The 19,444-nt window shown below is 36.2% G+C and overlaps 1 protein-coding gene across 1 annotated transcript in view; it reads right to left on the bottom strand.

Annotated features, from left to right (window-relative positions):
* The window catches only part of LOC106555020 (guanine nucleotide-binding protein G(q) subunit alpha), a 95,047-nt gene that overhangs the window by 56,072 nt on the left and 19,531 nt on the right, over positions 1–19,444 (bottom strand). The window contains exon 2 of the mRNA XM_014073785.2: positions 3,155–3,339. Within this exon, the coding sequence (XP_013929260.1) occupies positions 3,155–3,339 (185 nt within the window). The remainder of the gene's footprint in view (positions 1–3,154; positions 3,340–19,444) is intronic.

Raw genomic sequence — 19,444 nt, 5'->3', positions numbered from 1 at the left:
GCTCAGCTGGCTCACTTTCTGGAGAGCTGTAAAGGCCATCTGTGAGGTAGTGCATGGGCATAGGTTTTTTTATTATTTTATATCACCATCATCAACCATCATTTTGTGGCTTTTCAGATGAGATAAGGGCATGCAAGAAGTTTGCCTCCAAGAATTCTGTTACCACCCTTAAATCCTGAAAGATCCAAAATTGTGCCACAACAATTTGTCAACTAAACGGTTGAATTTTAATGGTGTGGCCTTGTCAATATATGCAGTCCACTACATTCCCACTCAGTTCTAGGCCATTCCCGAGTGCATTCTTTTTTGTTTACGTAGGAATTCTAAGGACGCAAGCATATGCATAATATTGTGACATTTATTACCTTTCCTCTTGGTCAAACCTTATTAACAAAATCAGGACTTTTCATATGGATCTAAGCAATCAGTACTATTATTACTATATATACAAACTCTTCCCAGGTCAGCCTTTAAAGATTCATCTATGCCCCCAGTTTATAGTACAATCTACCTAAAATAGCAATAGCATTAGGCTTATATACTGCCACATACCGTTTTACAGCACTCTCTGGGTGGTTTATAATAAGCATTATAAAAAATGCCTCTTGAGCAAGCTCCTTGTATTCTGTTTTTCACCCCACTCCACTCTAATCTGCTCTGTTGCCATTGTTTCTTCAAGCTGTTCCCAGAATATATTCTTTGATACTGGTTTCCCTTTTGTGATGCCATACATCAGGATTGAGCAACTACTTTTTCTGTTTAAGAGTAATAGTTCCCACCAAAATCATTTGTTGGAAGTTGCATCATATATCAAGGCAAAGGGAATGGGACCGCCTGTTCTCTCTTTCTCTTAGATCCTTTTTTTCACTTCTCTCTTTTAGAGATACTCTTTTCGTTCTTTTCTACCTCTTAACTGTAGCACACTGCAAATAGCTGGTGCCAGAAGTATGCTTTCATCCCTAGCAGAAGGCTTCTGAAAAAGGTCAAGAGGTTGCAGGGGGTCCAGTCTGCCTTAGCAGTAATAATGTTCTGACAAAAGGAGTTGAAGTGGACAATGGGCCATTTCTGATTTCTTTTTGACCTTTCTTACTTTCTGTTCTCCAACTCCATTCCATTTGCAAACCAGCAAATCAGAATTACATTTAATCACAATCGATTGTGGCCTGCTTTTCTCATTTATTATCTTCAGCAGCTGACAAGTGATAGGCTTTAATTAGACTTATGGTAACAGGGGATAAACTTTTCCTTTCTCTAAGCCAGGGGTGTCAAACTCCCATCATCATGTGATATATTGCAACTTTCTTCCCCTTTGCTAAACCGAGCATGTGCTGGCCAGTGCGTGACACATCTGGCCCACGGGCCATGAGTTTGATATCCCTGCATATAAACCTCCAATATTTTTCAAAGTTAGCATTCCTGTATTTCCTTCAGACTCAATTACAGATAGTCCTCAACTTATGATCACAATTGAGCCCAGAATTTCTGTTGCTAAGCAAGATAGTTGTTAAGTGAATGTTGTCCTGTTTTATGACTTTTCTTCACACAGTTGTTAAGTGAATCACTGCAGTTGTTAAGTTAGTAGCATGGTTGTTCAGTAAATCTGGCTTCCCCATTGACTTTGCTTGTCAAAGGTCATAAAACCTCACCCCTGGACACTGTAACCGTCATAAATATGGGTTGGTTGCCAAGTGTCTTAATTTTGATCACATGGCGTGGGATTGCTGCAATGGCTGTAAGTGTGAAAAATGGTCATGTCACTTTTTTCAGTGCCATTGTAACTTTGAATGGTCACTAAATGAACTGTTGTAGGTTGAGGACTATCTGTCCTAAGAATTTTGAAAATTGCTCTGAATAACTAGCAGGAAATGCCCGGGATTGTTATTTCTCCTACAGATAATTATAACATTAGAAAAACAAAGTAAAAAAATAGACACAATTTTTCCAAGCACATTTCCGCAGAAATTTAGGGGAGATAAGGCGGAATCAAGACAATATTCTGAATATAATCCATGACCTTATATCATCAATGAGCAGATTTCATGTTGCCTAAGGGCAAAATTCTTGATGTACTTCCATGCAGCTTATATTTGTTAAGTTAGTTTTTTAGGCTGTGTTCCTTCAAGCACAGATTGGTTGTTTCTAATTTCCTCAATCTTTGGCATACTATGATGCCATAAACTGTGAAACTGGCACCACTTCTTGTATCTTTTTATATTAAGTAAACAGCAGACATTCTCCTTTGGGAGAACTACTCTTATGACCTGCAGAAGCCATTCTGGATAAGAAGAAAGCAAAAGACTCATTCAGCTTTCTCCTACTTGCTGGAGATAATGACAATAAATACTTAAAAACGAAGATTTCCTTCCAGATACTCTGTACTTTATCTGTAAAATCTTGTTCTGTTTTATAGTTCTAGTTTATACAGATCTCTTAATTTTTCACCTAGGTTATAAAAATACTTGAGTGCTACAGTATAGCAATTTGGCATAAAAATAGGAGATCATATGATTCAATATGACTCTACAGAAAAAGATTTCTTCACATACAAAGCAAGTATATTAGGGTTAGATTAGGAGAGAGAGATAAGGATGACTTTCTATGTGAAAGGAAGAGTGATTAGTCATGTGACTTCCCATTTAATAGTCCACAATTCTATGCATACATATCTACTAGTATTATTATTACAGAAAAACTAAGAAAGATAAAACATCCAACAGAGTAGTACTTAATAGAGACTTAATATTTATCAATATGCTTTAAATGTCACAGGATCAGGGATGAAATTCAGCAGGTTCTTATAGGTTCTGGAGAACTGATAGCGAAAATTTTGAATAGTTTGAAGAATTGGCTGGCTCCAGAGTTGCGTGGGAATGGAGATTTTGCAATATCCTTCCCCCAGGAGTGGGAATGGGGATTTTGCAGTATCCTTCCCCTGGAGTGGAGTGGGAATGGAGATTTTGCAGTATCCTTCCCCTGCCACACCCACCAAACCACGCCCACAGAACCCGGTAGTAATTTATATATCTTTCTATTACTTTCTACACTAGATGATAAGAGTCTTTTGTTTTCCAGAACTGTGAATCTATAAATTCAAAGCTATCCAATACAATAATTGAAAAATAATTGTTGGTATTTTTTAAAATAGGTAGCCTACCTTATTATGCTCATAATTGTATGGGATTCTGAGTGTATCCATAGCTCTGATCATAGACTGTATTGCTGTAAATATATTCTGATACACCAGCTTTGTGAACCCTCTTTTGTCTTCCTCAGAATATCCTGAACCGTGAATGATTCTCATTTGTTTGATAAATGTGCTTTTGCCACTTTCTCCTGTACCTGCAAAACATTTGAAAAGAGATGCATCGTTAGATTACAATGGCTGTTGAAAAAGCATCAGTTCCACAGCTTTACTTGCCTATTTTAAGAATTAAACTAATAAAAGAATATAAACCCTAACAATTAACTTATTCCATTTCACAATACTAGATTAATGAATTAAATCAAATCTAAAACCTTTGTCACTATAAATGTTACTTAATCTCTGCCTTGTTGTCAAATGAAGAAGAAGTAATTTGCACCTAACAATTAAACATTTTATATACAGTGTAAATCTCATTTTCCAAGTGAGAATATTCTCTGTCACTAATAGTCAAGTAATTAGCTACTTCATCACGGTACCACTAGAACCTTATGTGATAATGAAATACAGAAAAATATCCATACCATCAAAAGTAGCTTTAGACCCCTTCAATCAATTTTAAAAGCATTTTGTTCATAATTCCCCAACTATGTTTACACTTTAGAATTAGTTTTAATATTTTTGTTAATTTGCATTTGGAAGTATTTATGTGCCCTCGCCCCTTTCCTATAAGGGACCCGAGTAAACCTTGTCCTTTTCTACAAGAAAATGTTTTACAAACATACAAAATGTAGAAGACATTATATATGTGACATAACAGCAGAGAGGCAATGCTTCTATTGAAAAAGAAAATTTTCCCTACATAATGAAATGAGTGAGTGACTTTTAACCGTTTTTCAGTTTCTGTACCTTCAATTTTTATTTTGATATCTGGTTCTCTAGTCCTTGATGTTGCACATACCTGGCCACTAATACTATAGAACATGATTCTTAATGTTATTTTTCAAGATCTCATAAACTGTCTAATAAGGAATTACTAACCATTTTGTTTGCAGTTCAGCCAAGATGGACGATTTATATCACATGTAGACAATGCTAGCTGTTGGTAGATTACAACCAGCCTTCTCCCCTTATAATGAAGGATGCTTGAATGGAATGAAGAAAGCTGGACTGTATTTGAATTTTATTTGAATTCAAACACATTGCAGATTTACAAAGGAATACAGCATAAAAGACAGAAACTTTGTTGTGGTGGTCTACAAGTACCACTCCAACAAGTAAACTTAAAAGAAAGAGTATGTCACTCAGTTTAATCAAATCTACTTTTTCCACTGACAAATTTAAGATTGCACTATGAGACTTTGAATGTATTTGTTAAAAATGAAGAGAACATTTTGAAAATCCAATTTTGACATTCATTTGAATTCCAGCATGTTTTAATATTAAACTGCTATTGTAAATATTTGTTAACTGCTCAGAGACAGTGAGATAGGTGGTATATAAATGTGATTAATACCATAAATAAATAGTTGACCCAATATAACCCGGCTCTTTGTTTTAAGATGGAGTGAAGGGAAACTCTGGCAAGTTTTCTTTGATAATGTCTCTGGTCTAAAGTTCATTAACAATGAATTGCAGCAAACTTTGTACCATTTATCTAAAGATGAAGTGTCAGTAAGATAAAGGAGTTGTTGATTAACTTGCTTCTTCAAATTCATTAACGGGCATGAAAACTCTAAGTGGCCTATTACATATACAACAGCAAAAAAACTGTTGAACCTTTATGCTTTCTATGTGCCAGATGCAACTTGTGGAGTTCACTGAATTGAGTTTTGTTTTGCACTGGTCATACACTGAATTCTTAGTGGTCTTTCATAACCACTTTATTTCACCAATTTCACTGGATCTATTTGGACTAATCAGTGTGGAACAAAAAAATGACCTCAAATGTTACAGTCAACTTCCAGCTCAACCCAGCATCTGCCAAAGTATTTCAGGGAAAGGGCTACCCAGCCTCTCTTTGAAGGCCACTACTTGTCTTGCCTGACTATCCTTTAGATATCTGAAGGCTACTACAATCCCTCTTCCTCCCTCCCTACCCCCTTCTCTTCTCTTTTCTGCAAGCTAAGTTTAATTAAACTGTTCCTCATAGGAGTTCATTTCCAGTTCCCTTACCAACTCAGTCCAATTTGTTGTTGTCCTTTCAGACTGCAGTACCCAGAGCCGGATACAGTATTCCAAGAGGGTTTTGACCAAGGCAGTGTAAATGGAACAATTACTTCCTGACTCTATGTTCCTGTTAGTACATCCCAAAATAGCACTGACTGTTTTAACAGCCACATGATACTATGGGCCTATATTCAACTTTTCTTCTATTAGAACATCTAGATGTTTTTCATATATACTACTCTCAAGCCAGTTCTCTTCTTTCCTATACTTGTACCTTTCATTTTCCCTGTTAAACTTCATTCTACTTGGGTCCACTGATGAAATTTATCTATAATATTTTTAGAAGTAGAAGTATTGTGGAAAACAAACCAAAGGTACTACCAATAGTAATAGGCCTTTTGGGAACAATCCAAAAACACCACTTGAACTCCATCAGCATTGACAAAATCACCACCAGTCAATTGCTTTGCTTGGAATAGCTTATTCCTGAGACAACACTTTAATACCAACAAAGAACATCTGCCTCTCCCAGGTGCTTGAGGAGTTGATGGGTAGTTAAAAATGCCCAAAACAATCTAAACATCTGGTTGTGTGACCAACTATAACAATTTTTTAAAAATTATGTGTTATCAGGGCAATGGATATGGTACTTATCTCAATCTTCCAATCAAAGTTGAAGTAAAAAGTAAAGCCAGTAACAAGTACCATTTGGTTTTATTTATTAGTCAAAAATGAATCCATATAGGAATTATGATCATGTAGCCCATATTTTACCATTTTGTTCATGAAAATATCGTAAGACTTTGCTGAGGTCAAGGTATGCTATATTCATGGCATTCCCCTGATCTAGTAATTCTATTCAGAAAAAAGGGTATTTTGCCAGGACTTCCTTGGGTCAAACCTATGCTTGCTCTTATTAACTTTGCATTCATATCTAAGTGTTCATAAACTTGATGCTTAATAATCTGCTGATGGACCTTGTCCCATACTGCTGTCAAACTGATGTCTGTAATTTCCTGCATTGTCCTCCTTTCTCTCTCTCTTTTTTTTGAATACAGAGGCAACATTTACATTTCTCCGTTCTCCTGAAACCTTACCAGTTCATCAGTAGTTGTGAAAGAATATAGTAAGCAATATGATACTTCACTACTCTGGATTGTACTCAGTTTATATTTCAAAAGCCAAATTATGTCATTGTTTAGATTACAATTAACATGCTTATTATACATATTTTATTAAGAACAGGTTAAATGTGATAGAATGTAGAGGAATGTGGAAATGACATGCTGATATGCACTAAGGGAGGAGGGAGGATAAAACTTAGTCCTGGAAACAGAAAGTGTGAGAAAGAAACTCAAAATAATGCCTCTTGACTCTGTTGCTATGAGAGGAGACAATGGCAGGCTTTCATAATTAAGTTGTTATGCTCTACAATAATAAAGTAGTATTCCTCTGATTTGATCTACTTTGAAGGGCAGATATTGAGCTGATAATCATGTCTTATTATCCCAAACTTTTTTTACCTGGTCAAGGACTAATATCAGCATTTTCATTCCCATTGAAGTTAACATTTATAGTGGAAGGAAAAAAGCCATATAAGGACAATGCTGTTGCACCATCAATTTTCCCCAAGCGAACTCAAATGTCGGAATCTAAAATGTGTATCAATTCACAGCATGGCCACAATTTTTGTGTACAGACTCCTCGGCTTACAACCATTCATTTAGTGATCATTTGAAGTTACAATGGCACTGAAAAAAAATTGACATGACCATTTTTCACACTTACAACTGTTGCAGCATCCTCACGTAATCAAAATTGGGATGCTGTAAACTGGCTCATATTTATAACGGTTGCTGTTTCATATAATCACCTTTTGTGACCTTCTAATAATCAAATGGGGAAGCCAGATTCACTTAACAACCCTATTGCCAACTTAAACACTGCAGTGATTCATTTAACAACTGTGGCAAGAAAGGTTGTAAAATGGGGCAAAACTCACTTAACTATTTGTCTCACTTAGCAATATAAATTTTGGGGTATCTCCTTATCTAAACAAACAAACAAACAAACAAAAAAAACAGAATGACCAAAGATGCTCAAAAAACCAGTGGGACCAGGAGCGATTTCTGATTTCCTGATGGCTTCCCCACTGACTTTTCTTGAGGGAATCTGGCATTGGAAAATTCTTTCTTTCCTTTCCCTTCCTTTTCTAAAGACAGGAAAGTGGCTGCTGCTGGATGGGGGAGGGAGCCCAGGATTGAGAGACTTGTTGGGAAACTGTCATGGAACACTGTAAATAAAGATCATGTGGTCAGTTCAACAGTGTAGCAACAGCCAATAACACTGAAGCAGCCACAACTTTTCCAAATTTCTTTCTGTCCTGAGTTATGGTCCTAGATTTGGACATATTTTCTATGCCCATTTGAGGTACTGTGGTTCAAAAAATGTTGCCCTATGACGCATATTTTGCCCAATTAAAGATCACACACACATATGTATACATATATACATAAAGAGTTGGTGTGAACAAGCAAGTGGCTATATAAAATTTCTAAATAAATAAATAAAATACATACACAAACACACGCACAGCCCACAAAGACAGCACACAACTCAACTGATGTCATGCATGAGATGCACGTATCATTCCCTGGCCTTATGTGACATCGTTAAGAGTACAGAAGGCGACATTATGGTGGGGGGGGGAGGGCAGCTGTTTCTCCAAAACGAAGAGGAGGAAGACGGACTTAGCATAAAAGGAAGGATTTTGTAAAAAGCCTGTTTCCTGGGAACCTGAATACATCAGTAGTACTATTATGCCAAGTGCTCTAACAGATAAAATACTCCAAAGGCAAAGATCCAACATCAAATTTCATTCCATTTCAACAACTGAACCACAATTTCTCACAGGCAAACCCCATTCTTAGAACTTCACTATCTTCTTCCTTCCAAATAGAAGGTGTGTTTTACAAAATTTACCAGTGAAACAAATTAAGTTACCATTCTGCTTACACACAATATTCTGCAACATCAAGTTGACAATAATGCTTGTTTCATTTCCAGCTCTTTCCCAACAGTTAACACCCAGTCACTGCATGGAGAAGTGAGACAAACACTGATTTATTTTGCTGCAAAGCATTTAAGCAAATGCATGAAAACACTAGTCATTTGTAACAGCAAGAATATTGTTAAACTGTAATACAAAATGGCTAATTAGATGCAGACATTGTGTGTTGCAATAATAGAAGTCTTACTTACATATACTTACACACACACATTGATTATCCTAACTAAATTTCAACACGCTCCACCCATATTTAATTATTCATAAAGCCATAATTTAACTCTCTCCATCGGGGCAAACAAAAAGATATACAGCACACTTATATACATCTTAGCAGTTTCCCTTTTTCCAACAATTCCAGAGAAGTTAAATGTTTGATAGCTTCCATCCCTTCCTCTTATATGTACCTGCTTACATATGTTCTGCTAGATATATTTACTACTTTTATCACTAGAGTTACACTACAGGGCAAAATTCCCTGGCTATGCAGATCTTCAAGATAGCTTACTTATTCGTCTTATCCAGGGGTAGCTGGCTCAGAAGTTCTGGGAGTTGAAGTTCACAGGTTGTAAAGGAGCCACACCTGCTTTTATTATTATGAAAAACAATTAATGCTGGAGTTCTACTTAATCTAATTTAAAAGCCAACAAAAGTAAATAAATCACCTTAAAATACTGGCAGCAGTCTTTTGAATTATACTGAGTGTGCCTTTAAACCAAATGAAGATTTTTAAGGGGCCATTTTTAAGAGTTTAAGGTGGAGGAATAAAAGATTTTGTCAAATACAGGTCTCCAGCTCCTATCCCTATTATTAAAACGTTAACAAAACAAAAAACACAAGCAGATAAGAAGTCCCCGCCCCTCCTGGCAATGTATTTATGCTGTTGGATGGCCCATGTTTTTGGAAGGCCAGAATGCTCTGTGGTCCTTCAAATTTTGATCAACTGTGCTGTAAATCTTCCAAATAAAATCTGATACTCTAAATGTTGTAATACTGGCCAGACATATATCTTGCAATCTTACAGTACAGTAATTTTTGTTCTTTTAGGTCAAAAAAATACTTCTGAATGTTCAGAATTAGCTGCTAGTACCAAGGTTTTTCAAAATGACACATGTTAGTCAAATTCCATCTATGTATTAGGATGAGCTCTTATTTTGCTAAGAATAGGACTTATATAAACAATAAACAAAAATATAGAAGTAAACCAGTAGTATTCTCCATAGTTAAGTACCACAGTGAATAACCAATCATAGTGGAAAAATATGACCAATAGTTCATTATTTATAGTTTTTATGCTTTTCTCTATGTCATTTTAATCCCAGCAGCTCACAACACATAGGTAAATAAAAAATAGAAGTTTTAAAACCCTTAAATATTTAAAGATCAATTAAAATTTTAAGAACATAAAACCAAAGCACCTCAGCTGATAGTACCTAACACATCAGGTGAATCTAACTGCTGTTAGACCAAAAGTTCCATAAAACCATTAGTACTTTTTCAAGTTAGCAGGGTAATTGGCATCTTAGGTCTGAGAGAAGATTGTTCCAAAGAATAGATGCCATCATCAAAATGTTTGCTTCCAAACTTCCCCAAAAGCAACCTTGTGAAGCAGTGGTGGGTTCTAAATTTTTTTACTACCAGTTCGGTGGGTGTGGTTAGGTGGGGGGCATGTGACTGAGTGGGTGTAGCCAACTTGACATCACTCACGTCCATGCCCACTCAGTCACATGTCCCCCCCCACCTAGCCAAGCTCACCAAACCAGCAAAAAAAATTGTTTTGTCAGCTGGGAGGCTGGCAAAGAAGCTTCGCTTTCCCTGCTGCTGCAGCTGCTTCCACCTCAGCGCTGAATGGTCTGTGTCTTCTCCCTACGGATTGATGCTACAGGAGGGCAGGAAAGAAGCCGGTCTTGGGAGAGATCTTCCCTCCCCCTCTAGAAAGCCCACACAGGGAGAGAATGGTTCTCAAAGAGAACGAAGCTGGTATGGAGCACCCAGAGCTGCCACTTCTTCACAACAGCTGAGGACGGAAGAGGTGGTTCTTCTGTCCTCGGCTATTGTGAAGAAGTGGCAACTCTGGGTGTGCCACGCCACTTCATTCTCTGGCCCATCTCCTTCCCTTGCTCGGCTGCTACCACCAGGGTACTGCCAAGGTAAGAGCAGTGTGTGTGTGGGGGGGGGCACAGGTCATTTGGCACTGAAGTTGAAGCAGGGGTCCTTCTGCAGCTGGCGGGGGGCACTGCTAAGGATCAATTCTGCTTGTGGAGGACTGTTGGAGGTGATAGGGAGTTTTTCGAATGGGCAGGGGCTGACCTGCTCCATGGAACGTTGATCCAAAGCCCTCCTGGCTGCCTCCCTCTGGGCATTTTCAAACTCCCTGTCCAATGCCCTCTGGTGCCGAATTGTCAACTCCTATGCGCCCAGCGAGGCAGGGAGAAGCCCTGATCGCTGGAAAAGAGGGAACCTTCTCCTCCTGATGTTAAAAGGAAGCAGGCTGCTAAATTTCTGTTGAAAAACTACTTAAGCATTATATTTTCGAAGGAGAGGAGAGGAAAACATGTCCAGTCCAAGGATAGACTGAGTCTAAAAGCTGGGAGGAGCTACCAGAGGAGGTGTGACATCACAGATTGTATCCAATCAGTCCAACAGAGTTAACCCATTCCTGGATGCTATGTCTACCAACTATGGAGAACTATCTGGATGCTTCAGCTGGTACAAAATGTCGCTTCATAGACAGCTGTTAGATTAACTGGAATTAGGAATTTCTTTAAAACATCAACACTCTTTCACAGAAGCCATTTCTGTATAATAGTTTAAAAATACAACAATACTATATACGTCATCTAGTTCTAATGAAAGATGCTCGTTTATCAAAATCTTTCTGAATCAAAATTATATGGAATCTTGATAGGTTTTACTTCTATGATAGTATTATTTTAAAAATAAATCATAAACCTGATCCAAATTAGTTGACTAAGAACAGAGATCATGGACCTAATATCTGCAGCAGCAACAGAATTCAGTGTATAGTATAAGCTATTCTTTGGAATTCATCTATTCTTTGCATCCCCACGGAAAGTCCATCTACTGAGCATGAGAACATCAAGAATAAAACTGGATGAAGCTTAGAAATAAAACCAGCTTCATTAAAATTGTCTGCTAGAATATTATTTATTCCATTTGTATATCACTAATTTTGCCAGGAAGTACCAGAAGTTTACAACAATAAATCATACATTTAAATAAGCTTTGTGTCCTCCAGATGTGTTTGACTGTAACCTAGATTCCTAACCATTCACCATAGTTACAACATATTCTGTGAGTCCAATACATCTGGAAGGCACTAGTTTGGAAAGATGCAATCCCCTGCTTCCAACATAAAAAATCGCATGAAAGAATTTAGCACAGACACATTAAAGTAGACATTTATGGAACTCAAGCATTTGCACCACTGCCAGGACTAAGATTCTGACTAAATGCTAGAAGTTTACAAAATCTGATTTTAGATTAATTTGAATTTCAAAGACAAGACAAATGAGGACTTTTAAAGAATATGGTATGGTGGCTGCTGTCAGTAGTTTTGCATATTTGTTTATTTATTTATTTGCTACCTTTAAATCTCCATTTTACCTCACAAATTTGTGGTAGTTTCAAAAATATTTATTTTATATCCACAACTGCAATGCTGTGAGGTTGACTGGGCTGAGAGAATGGGATCTCCAGTAAGTTTCCATGGCTGAGAACAGACTCAAACCCAACAGTTCTGGTCCAACAGCTTAACCATTATAAAAATAGTTAACAAAAATATGGTAACCAATGACTGCATCAGTAATCCATCAGTAAAAGGAATGAAGCTGTGGAAAATCAACTATCGATCAGTTTGTGCAGAATTTTTGGAAGATAATCCCCTAGGTCAGGGATCACTAACCTTTCGGATCTCAGGGACCACTAAATTTCTAATTTTAAATCCCGCGGATGACTAATATGAATTTGTTAAAAAGATAAATAGTATTTAGTGTAATATAAAAAAATGCAAATAATTTTTCTGCAGACCACCAAAATTTTTCACAGACCACCAATGGTCCACAGACCACCAGTTGGTGACCACTGCCCTAAGCTACCCAGTATCATGCTATGTATTACCGGTATATAGCAATATAATTGTTGGGAATCAAATCCTAAAGAAAATAGAGTGTGATTCTGTATTATATTAAAATTAAAATAGCAAATAACCTGACTGGTTGTGTAATAAGATATCATGTCAGTGACACAAAACTAACATTCCAAAAGATTTAAAGATAAGGAATTGCTTCCCAACTCAGCTGCTCTGATTTCTTTTTCTTCCTTTGAACTAATCAATTTATGTATTACATTTCTTCACAAGCTGCCTCTCCGTCACTTCTCTTTCTATGGTATAACCTCTCACCTGGCATATAACTGGCTAGAAAATGCTGCTATGCATATTAAATAATCTCCCTCACTACTCTTGTGGAATGAGGAGTGGAGGAAAAAAAACTGGGTCAAACACTGGCAAAGCAGTTTGCTCAGCTACCCAGTGAACCCATTTAATCTGCCAGCAATGGGCTTCCAATACAAGGGATAAGAAATCAATTACAAAACTGAACAATTCCCATGGCTTTTTGCACAGCAGATTATGAAAATTTCACAAATTTCTATTAAAACCTGCAAGACAAAATGGGAAGTTGAAAAGTATATTTTTTAATGAGAAAACATTTGCCAATGCTCTGTAAGTCTGTGTTCAAATTACTAGTTAATTATGAAACCTATGCGTGTCTGAGATCAATAATGCATAGATAAAGAAGAATATCCCTTTTGGATCAGTCAAGAATATATTAAACAGGCCATAGAGAGAAGCTTACTATACTTTATTAAGTCTTAGAAAGTATATAATGTTATTCTAAGATGTAGTGTTTATCACACACACATATATACTGTATATATTATAAACATACTATAAACAACCTATAATAATATAAGCATAATTGTAATAAATATAAATAAATCTATTATAATCAAGACAAAATGATAATTATGTCATATTTATTATATGTGATCATACAAAGCATGATTTGGATATTTTCAGTAGTTTTTAAAAGCATATTCTTTCAAGACTATACCTGTGTTTTGTTAAACTTTTAAAATATAAACTACAGAAAACCAAACATTAAAAAGTAAAAAACATAAAAAAATACTTGAACTAGAGCACTTATTTTTGAAAATATTAGTTGAGTAAACAATTTAGCCTGTTAAGGTTAACTGTGAGAACTTAGTACAAATGTCAACTATTTAGTATAAACTCAAGTCTGCCATATTTTAAGAAAGCAGAAACTATGCCAGGTTAAAAAAAACGTCCCCCTTCCTAATTTGATGCCAATAATTAATGTGCTGTATCCTACAATAAAATATTGTTTCTGAAATTTATATGAAATAGAAAGAACATATGTTAGGGATGTTGAACTGTTTGAACTTCATTCCTAAACATCTTTCTGTTTAGTTAATATAAATTACAGATATACTGAATTTTTTTTCCATAAGTAAATCACTTACATATTTTATAAAGACCAAGCAATACATTATGTACAATACACAACACAATACATAAATGATAGTATACACAATCCTTTGACACTGAGGTTTATTTTCAACTTAGAATTGCTTAACACCATAAATTTTTCAACACAGTGATTACATCATGTTTATTTCGGTATCAAGTGCAGCTGATATAGCAACAATGATTATCTAGAAGAAAAGGATCTAGCAACTGTCATCCATACTTCTGTAACTTAAAGATCAATTTCTGTAGCACATTGTTCCTAAGTCATTTAAAAGCTACTGCTAGTAGCGTTTACTGCTACTGCAAAATAAATCTCATATCCACCCAGCTGTGGGAAGGCAAAGTGTATTTTAATAGGTAGGTAAGCTGTGGCAATTCAAGATGTTTACACACTTGCACCATACTAATATACTGATGCACATACAATGTGGATACAATTTCTTTTATTTTGTCCAGGATATATTACTATTTGGTTGTATTTCTAGTGATGCTATTTCTTGTAGACAACCATCCAAAGTAAGTCTCCTTTGGCTTGTTCATTCAATTTCTCTGATTCTTTCCTTCCTTCCTCATTTTTACAATGAACTCTAATTTTCTATTTTGTACAAAGACAATATTTTCAAGCTCGTTCTTTCTTGTCTTCTTCTCACAAATCATTTACTATCTTTCTATTTTTTTACTTAAGGGAGGCGGTGGCTCAGTGGCTAAGATGCTGAGCTTGTCGATCAGAAAGGTCGGCAATTCAGTTGTTCGAATCCCTAATGCTACATAACAGAGCGAGCTCCCGTTATTTGTCTCAAATTCTACCAACCTAGCAGTTCGAAAGCACATAAAAATGCAAATAGAAAAATAGGGACCATCTTTATTGGAAAGGTAACAGCGTTCCGTGCGCCTTCGGCATTTAGTCATGGCGGTTACATGACCACAGAGACATCTTTGGACAGCGCTGATTCTTCAGCTTTGAAACGGAGATGATCACAGCCCCCTAGAGTCAGAAATTACTAGCACATATGTGCAAGGGGAACCTTTACCTATTTTTTACTTGTGTAAATACTAATATTTATTAAGATATACGTTAAGATATCATTTTTAATCAAGGTTTGTAGAGTTAGTTATATTTATTACATTAAAAAGTAATATATTATTGGGCATATTTGTCTGCTCTCTTTTGTCCTTGTAAACAAATTCTTTTCTGTCTCTTTTGGACGGTGCAGTACATTTGCAAGTATACAGCATAGAATATGGCAGGAGTTATTCCTTGATAAAGGTTGAAGCTAGTTTGTAAATAATTTCATTCTGTTTAGTGAAAAGCAAACATTTTATAGACACTTTAAATAGCCTAGATTGTTCATAATAGCAGCGGCAGGATTAAATGGGAGTTGTTTTTTCCCTATCTAGAGGCACTGGGGCATCTGTGTGACCTGCTGCCCAGTGCCAGGGAACCCCAGAATGAGGAGGACCTTGTGCCTCCAGCCAAAGTGGGGGGGGGGAAGGATCTTCCAACTCCATCTGACTGCGTAGCAAACTTGTCGGTTGACTCTGGGAAATGCCAAGTGAGGGTGGAGGAAGTGAGTCTGCAATCATTCCCATGGCAACGTGCCTGGAATGTCTTTGCATGTAGGTGGGGAGATGGGTTCTGCGGGGGGAGGGGATATGGAGGAATGCAGAGGTAATATTGCTGAAGGAATGCAAGAATCATGAGCAAATCTGTTAATAGACAATAACTCCTGTCCTGGTAAAGGCGGAATCATGAGAAAGAGACTCAAAATAATCCCATACTGATTCTGCATTGTAAAGGGGGGGGGGAGCGGGGAGAACGACTATCAAGATTCTGTTGTTAATGCTTGTAGCAAGAGAGTTCAAGCCATCTTTGTAATCTCTCTTTTTCCTGACCTGGCCTCGAAGGGTTGACAAAACTCTTTGGAATATGATTTCTCTTGGTAGACAATTGCTCCTTTTATATAATTTAACATGATGCCCTTAGGATTGCATGTACCTCCTGAACAGCTTTGCTTCATCTCCGATGTTGCTACCCAGTGAATTTTTAATGCAGTATTTCTCAACCTTGCTAACTTGAAGATGTGTGGAATTGTATGAGTTGAAGTCCATACAGCTTAAATTTGACAAGATTGGGAAATACAGTCTTTATGTGTCAGAGCAGCAAAATTATTAAATATAAGGGGGGGAAGTATGTTCACTAGATTTAATAAATTTACATTTAATTCATTTTAATGATATGCTTTAAATAAATTAATTAAAGCGTCTATATGACTGCCCAGATCACAGTATGTGAAAATACTGCTATCCTGGCTTCACTCATTTGTTGGTGACTGATATATCAGTCAACATTTAGCATTAAAAAGGTTGCGTTCCACTGCTTTAACACACATGCAACTCAAGTTAGCTAAGATCAAAACAAAAGGAGGAAGACTTCCACAAAAGCTCTAAAATAAGACGCTGAAGACTTGCAAGTCTACTTTTTTTTATCAACGTTTACAAAACTATGGAAATCTTATTTAGCAAAACTTTTGGTCACAGAGCTGATAGTTCAGCAATTGTGTAGCTGGCAAACAAAGCTGGATATGACTATAACTGATAGCAATAAAAACAATTAATCTTTAATATGGTCATTTCTGGATATAAAAAACTTTTTAAAAGTTCAGTTTCCAGATGATACATAGACATTAATTTTGTGAAAAACCACTGCCCTTTGTTTAAATAATGTATCCAATGTGATATAATTTGATGAAAAATAATTTCATGTCAAATTTGCTGTATAGCTATTGAGGCTTTTTTTTCCCAGTAGATCAAATTGTAGAGAGAGGGTAATGTAATAATGTTTACAGTGCCTAAATCAGGCTTGAAACCACTTCAGATACATAGGATATACCTAGCTTGAAATTCTGGAGCAAAATTACATTGAATTAAAGTTGCTTTTGAGCAGGAATTTGTTTAGAATAGCAAGATTAAAAGGAATTTAATTTCTATATAAAATTTATTCCTATTTCTTCCATGATTTCTTTTCATAATAATAGTGTCATTGAATGTGCTATTTAACAACATTTTGTTATTATTATATTTAAACAATAATTATAATCTTTTTAATGCAAATTATCTATATCTCTTTCCACAAATCCTAGTTCACCTTCTAAATAGCACTGCATGTTATGTCTTACGGGACAATGGTTAAAATGTCAATTTTAAAATACTATATTTTGTCTAATATTGGCCTTTAATGCAGTAGTTCTTGACTTACGACCATAACAATCTAAAATTATGGCCATAAATTATGTCATTAAATAGGTCACCACACAACCCTGCTGAATTTTATGACACTTTTTGTGGTAGTTGTTAAGCAAATATTGTAGTCATTTGTGAGTTTATTTTCCCCAATAGTTTCCCCCTCCACCAAAAAACTGGAAGTAGATACCAAATAACAGGCAAAAACACTGAAAATTGTGATCACATAACCACAGGATGGTACAAATGGCTGTAATACAATGAAACAACTAGATAACGAGATCGGAGGATACAAAGACATTACTTCACTGACTGTAAACAATTCCTTGGATATATAGATATTGCCAGAATGGGGGACATATTATAGTTAAGGGATACAACAGAAAGTCTAATCATTCTTCTGAAGAATCTTCTAAATGAACAAGAAACTAACAGAAGACAGAAAAAAAGTAAAACAAGAATGTGCAGTGTTCCTAAATTTGTTTAACTTGCATAAGTATTATGGTCTTTCAACTCAATTTTGATTCCTGGTAACAAATATGTCCATGCACTTTTCTGGGTAATAATTTTGAAAGTAGTTTGCCTTCTCTCTAGGGCTGAGAGGAAATGTATGAGTGTATATGTGTTGCTAAATTATCCATCTTTTTAAACCATGTGTGTAATGTAATTTCATTAATTTATATACTGCAAGACCTCTTATTCCATATTTCCAATAACCAAGATTCTCACTAATACATTTTCCTTTCTAACATATAATAACTAGATAGCTAGATATTTCCTGCAATTTCACATATAATTTTGACAGCACTTTGTGATTTCTTCCCTCAAATCTATTAGCTACATAGAGTACAGGTGGAGATGGGAACCATATGCAGTAAAGTCATGAATTACAGTGTTCTGATTTGGTTTATATGCTGGTCCACGTCAACTTTTAGCAGCCACATAAATAAAATATCTTTGGACCATGTATTGATTTAACAGATTTCAAAAACAAATGTGTCATTAAATATTACCAAACAAATTAATGCTCCATTAAAAAGCTATTCTTCAGTAAAGGGTTAAAAAGGAGGCACACTCCAAAAGGCATGTTTAGTAACTAATCATGGTTTCTAGGAGTTAGTAAGACTCAGCTTTCTGTTTTCTGTTGCACTTCCTTTTGTCTGTCCTGCCAAATAAAGCTTTTTCAAGCATGGATCAAAGTGGAATCTTTCCTGTTTGAGCACTTAGACCAATCCCACTGTTTTAAATCAAGCAACTACAGTATGTTACAGTTCGTCATCTGACACCACCCGCTGTGCTGCTGTGAAAACAATGATCTCTGCTTCCTATTCCGTTGATGAAAAATCCTCAAAACCCTGTCACCAATTTAAATTTCTGGATGTCACTTGCGGTTTCATTTTTGTGGATTCCTAGCTGATAGGATAATCATTTGTTTTACAGCAAAATCTTCAAAATGTAACTATAAACTAATTCATTGTTTACTGGGTAGAACTGCAAATCAGCACAAAGGAAGCAAAATAAAGTAAGAAGCCAAAACATAACAATCTAAATATAATAAATAGTAGAATAATACTAATACTAATTTTTAAAAAGCTTGCCAAGCTATTCCATCTCTTTTACATGGACAATCTGAAGCTGAAAGGAAAAACACCATGTGAAATAGAACCATCAATATCATTAGTATATACAGCCAAAATACTGCAATGGATTTAGGATTGGGCAAATGTGCTATCCTTAACATGTGTGTGTGTGTGTGTGTGTGTGTGTGTGTGTGTGTGTGTGTGAACAAAAGGAATCAAGATGCTCAATGGAAATAATATCAAGAGTTTGGATGAAGATGATCCTTGGGCATCCTTCAAGCTGACAAGATCAAGCACACTGAAGTCAAGAAGAAGTTTGGTCATGATCTTAAAATCCAAAGTCAGTGGTGGAAATACTACCAAGGAATGAACACCTGGGTAACAGCTGTGATGGCACAGTGGTTAGAATACAGTACTGCAGGCTACTTCTGCTGACTGCCAGCTGCCAGCAGTTCGAGTCTCACCCGCTCAAGGTTGACTTAGCCTTCCATCCTTTTGAAATCGGCAAAATGAGGGTCCAGACAGTTGCGAGCAATATGCTGACTCTGAAAACTGCCTAGAGGGGGCTGTAAAGCGGTATATAAGTCTGCTATTGCTATTAAATATGCAGCTAGATAGTGAACTGGACTCAAGCAGAACTAAAAGCCCTGGATAGGAAGACCAGAAAAATAATG

This window comes from Thamnophis sirtalis, unplaced genomic scaffold (genome assembly GCF_051295495.1).
Source record: "Thamnophis sirtalis isolate CommonGarterSnake01/CBP01778 unplaced genomic scaffold, rThaSir2_p1.2 scaffold_5, whole genome shotgun sequence".
NCBI classification, from domain to species: Eukaryota; Metazoa; Chordata; class Lepidosauria; order Squamata; family Natricidae; genus Thamnophis; species Thamnophis sirtalis.
This window is presented reverse-complemented; position numbering and strand designations above follow the sequence as displayed.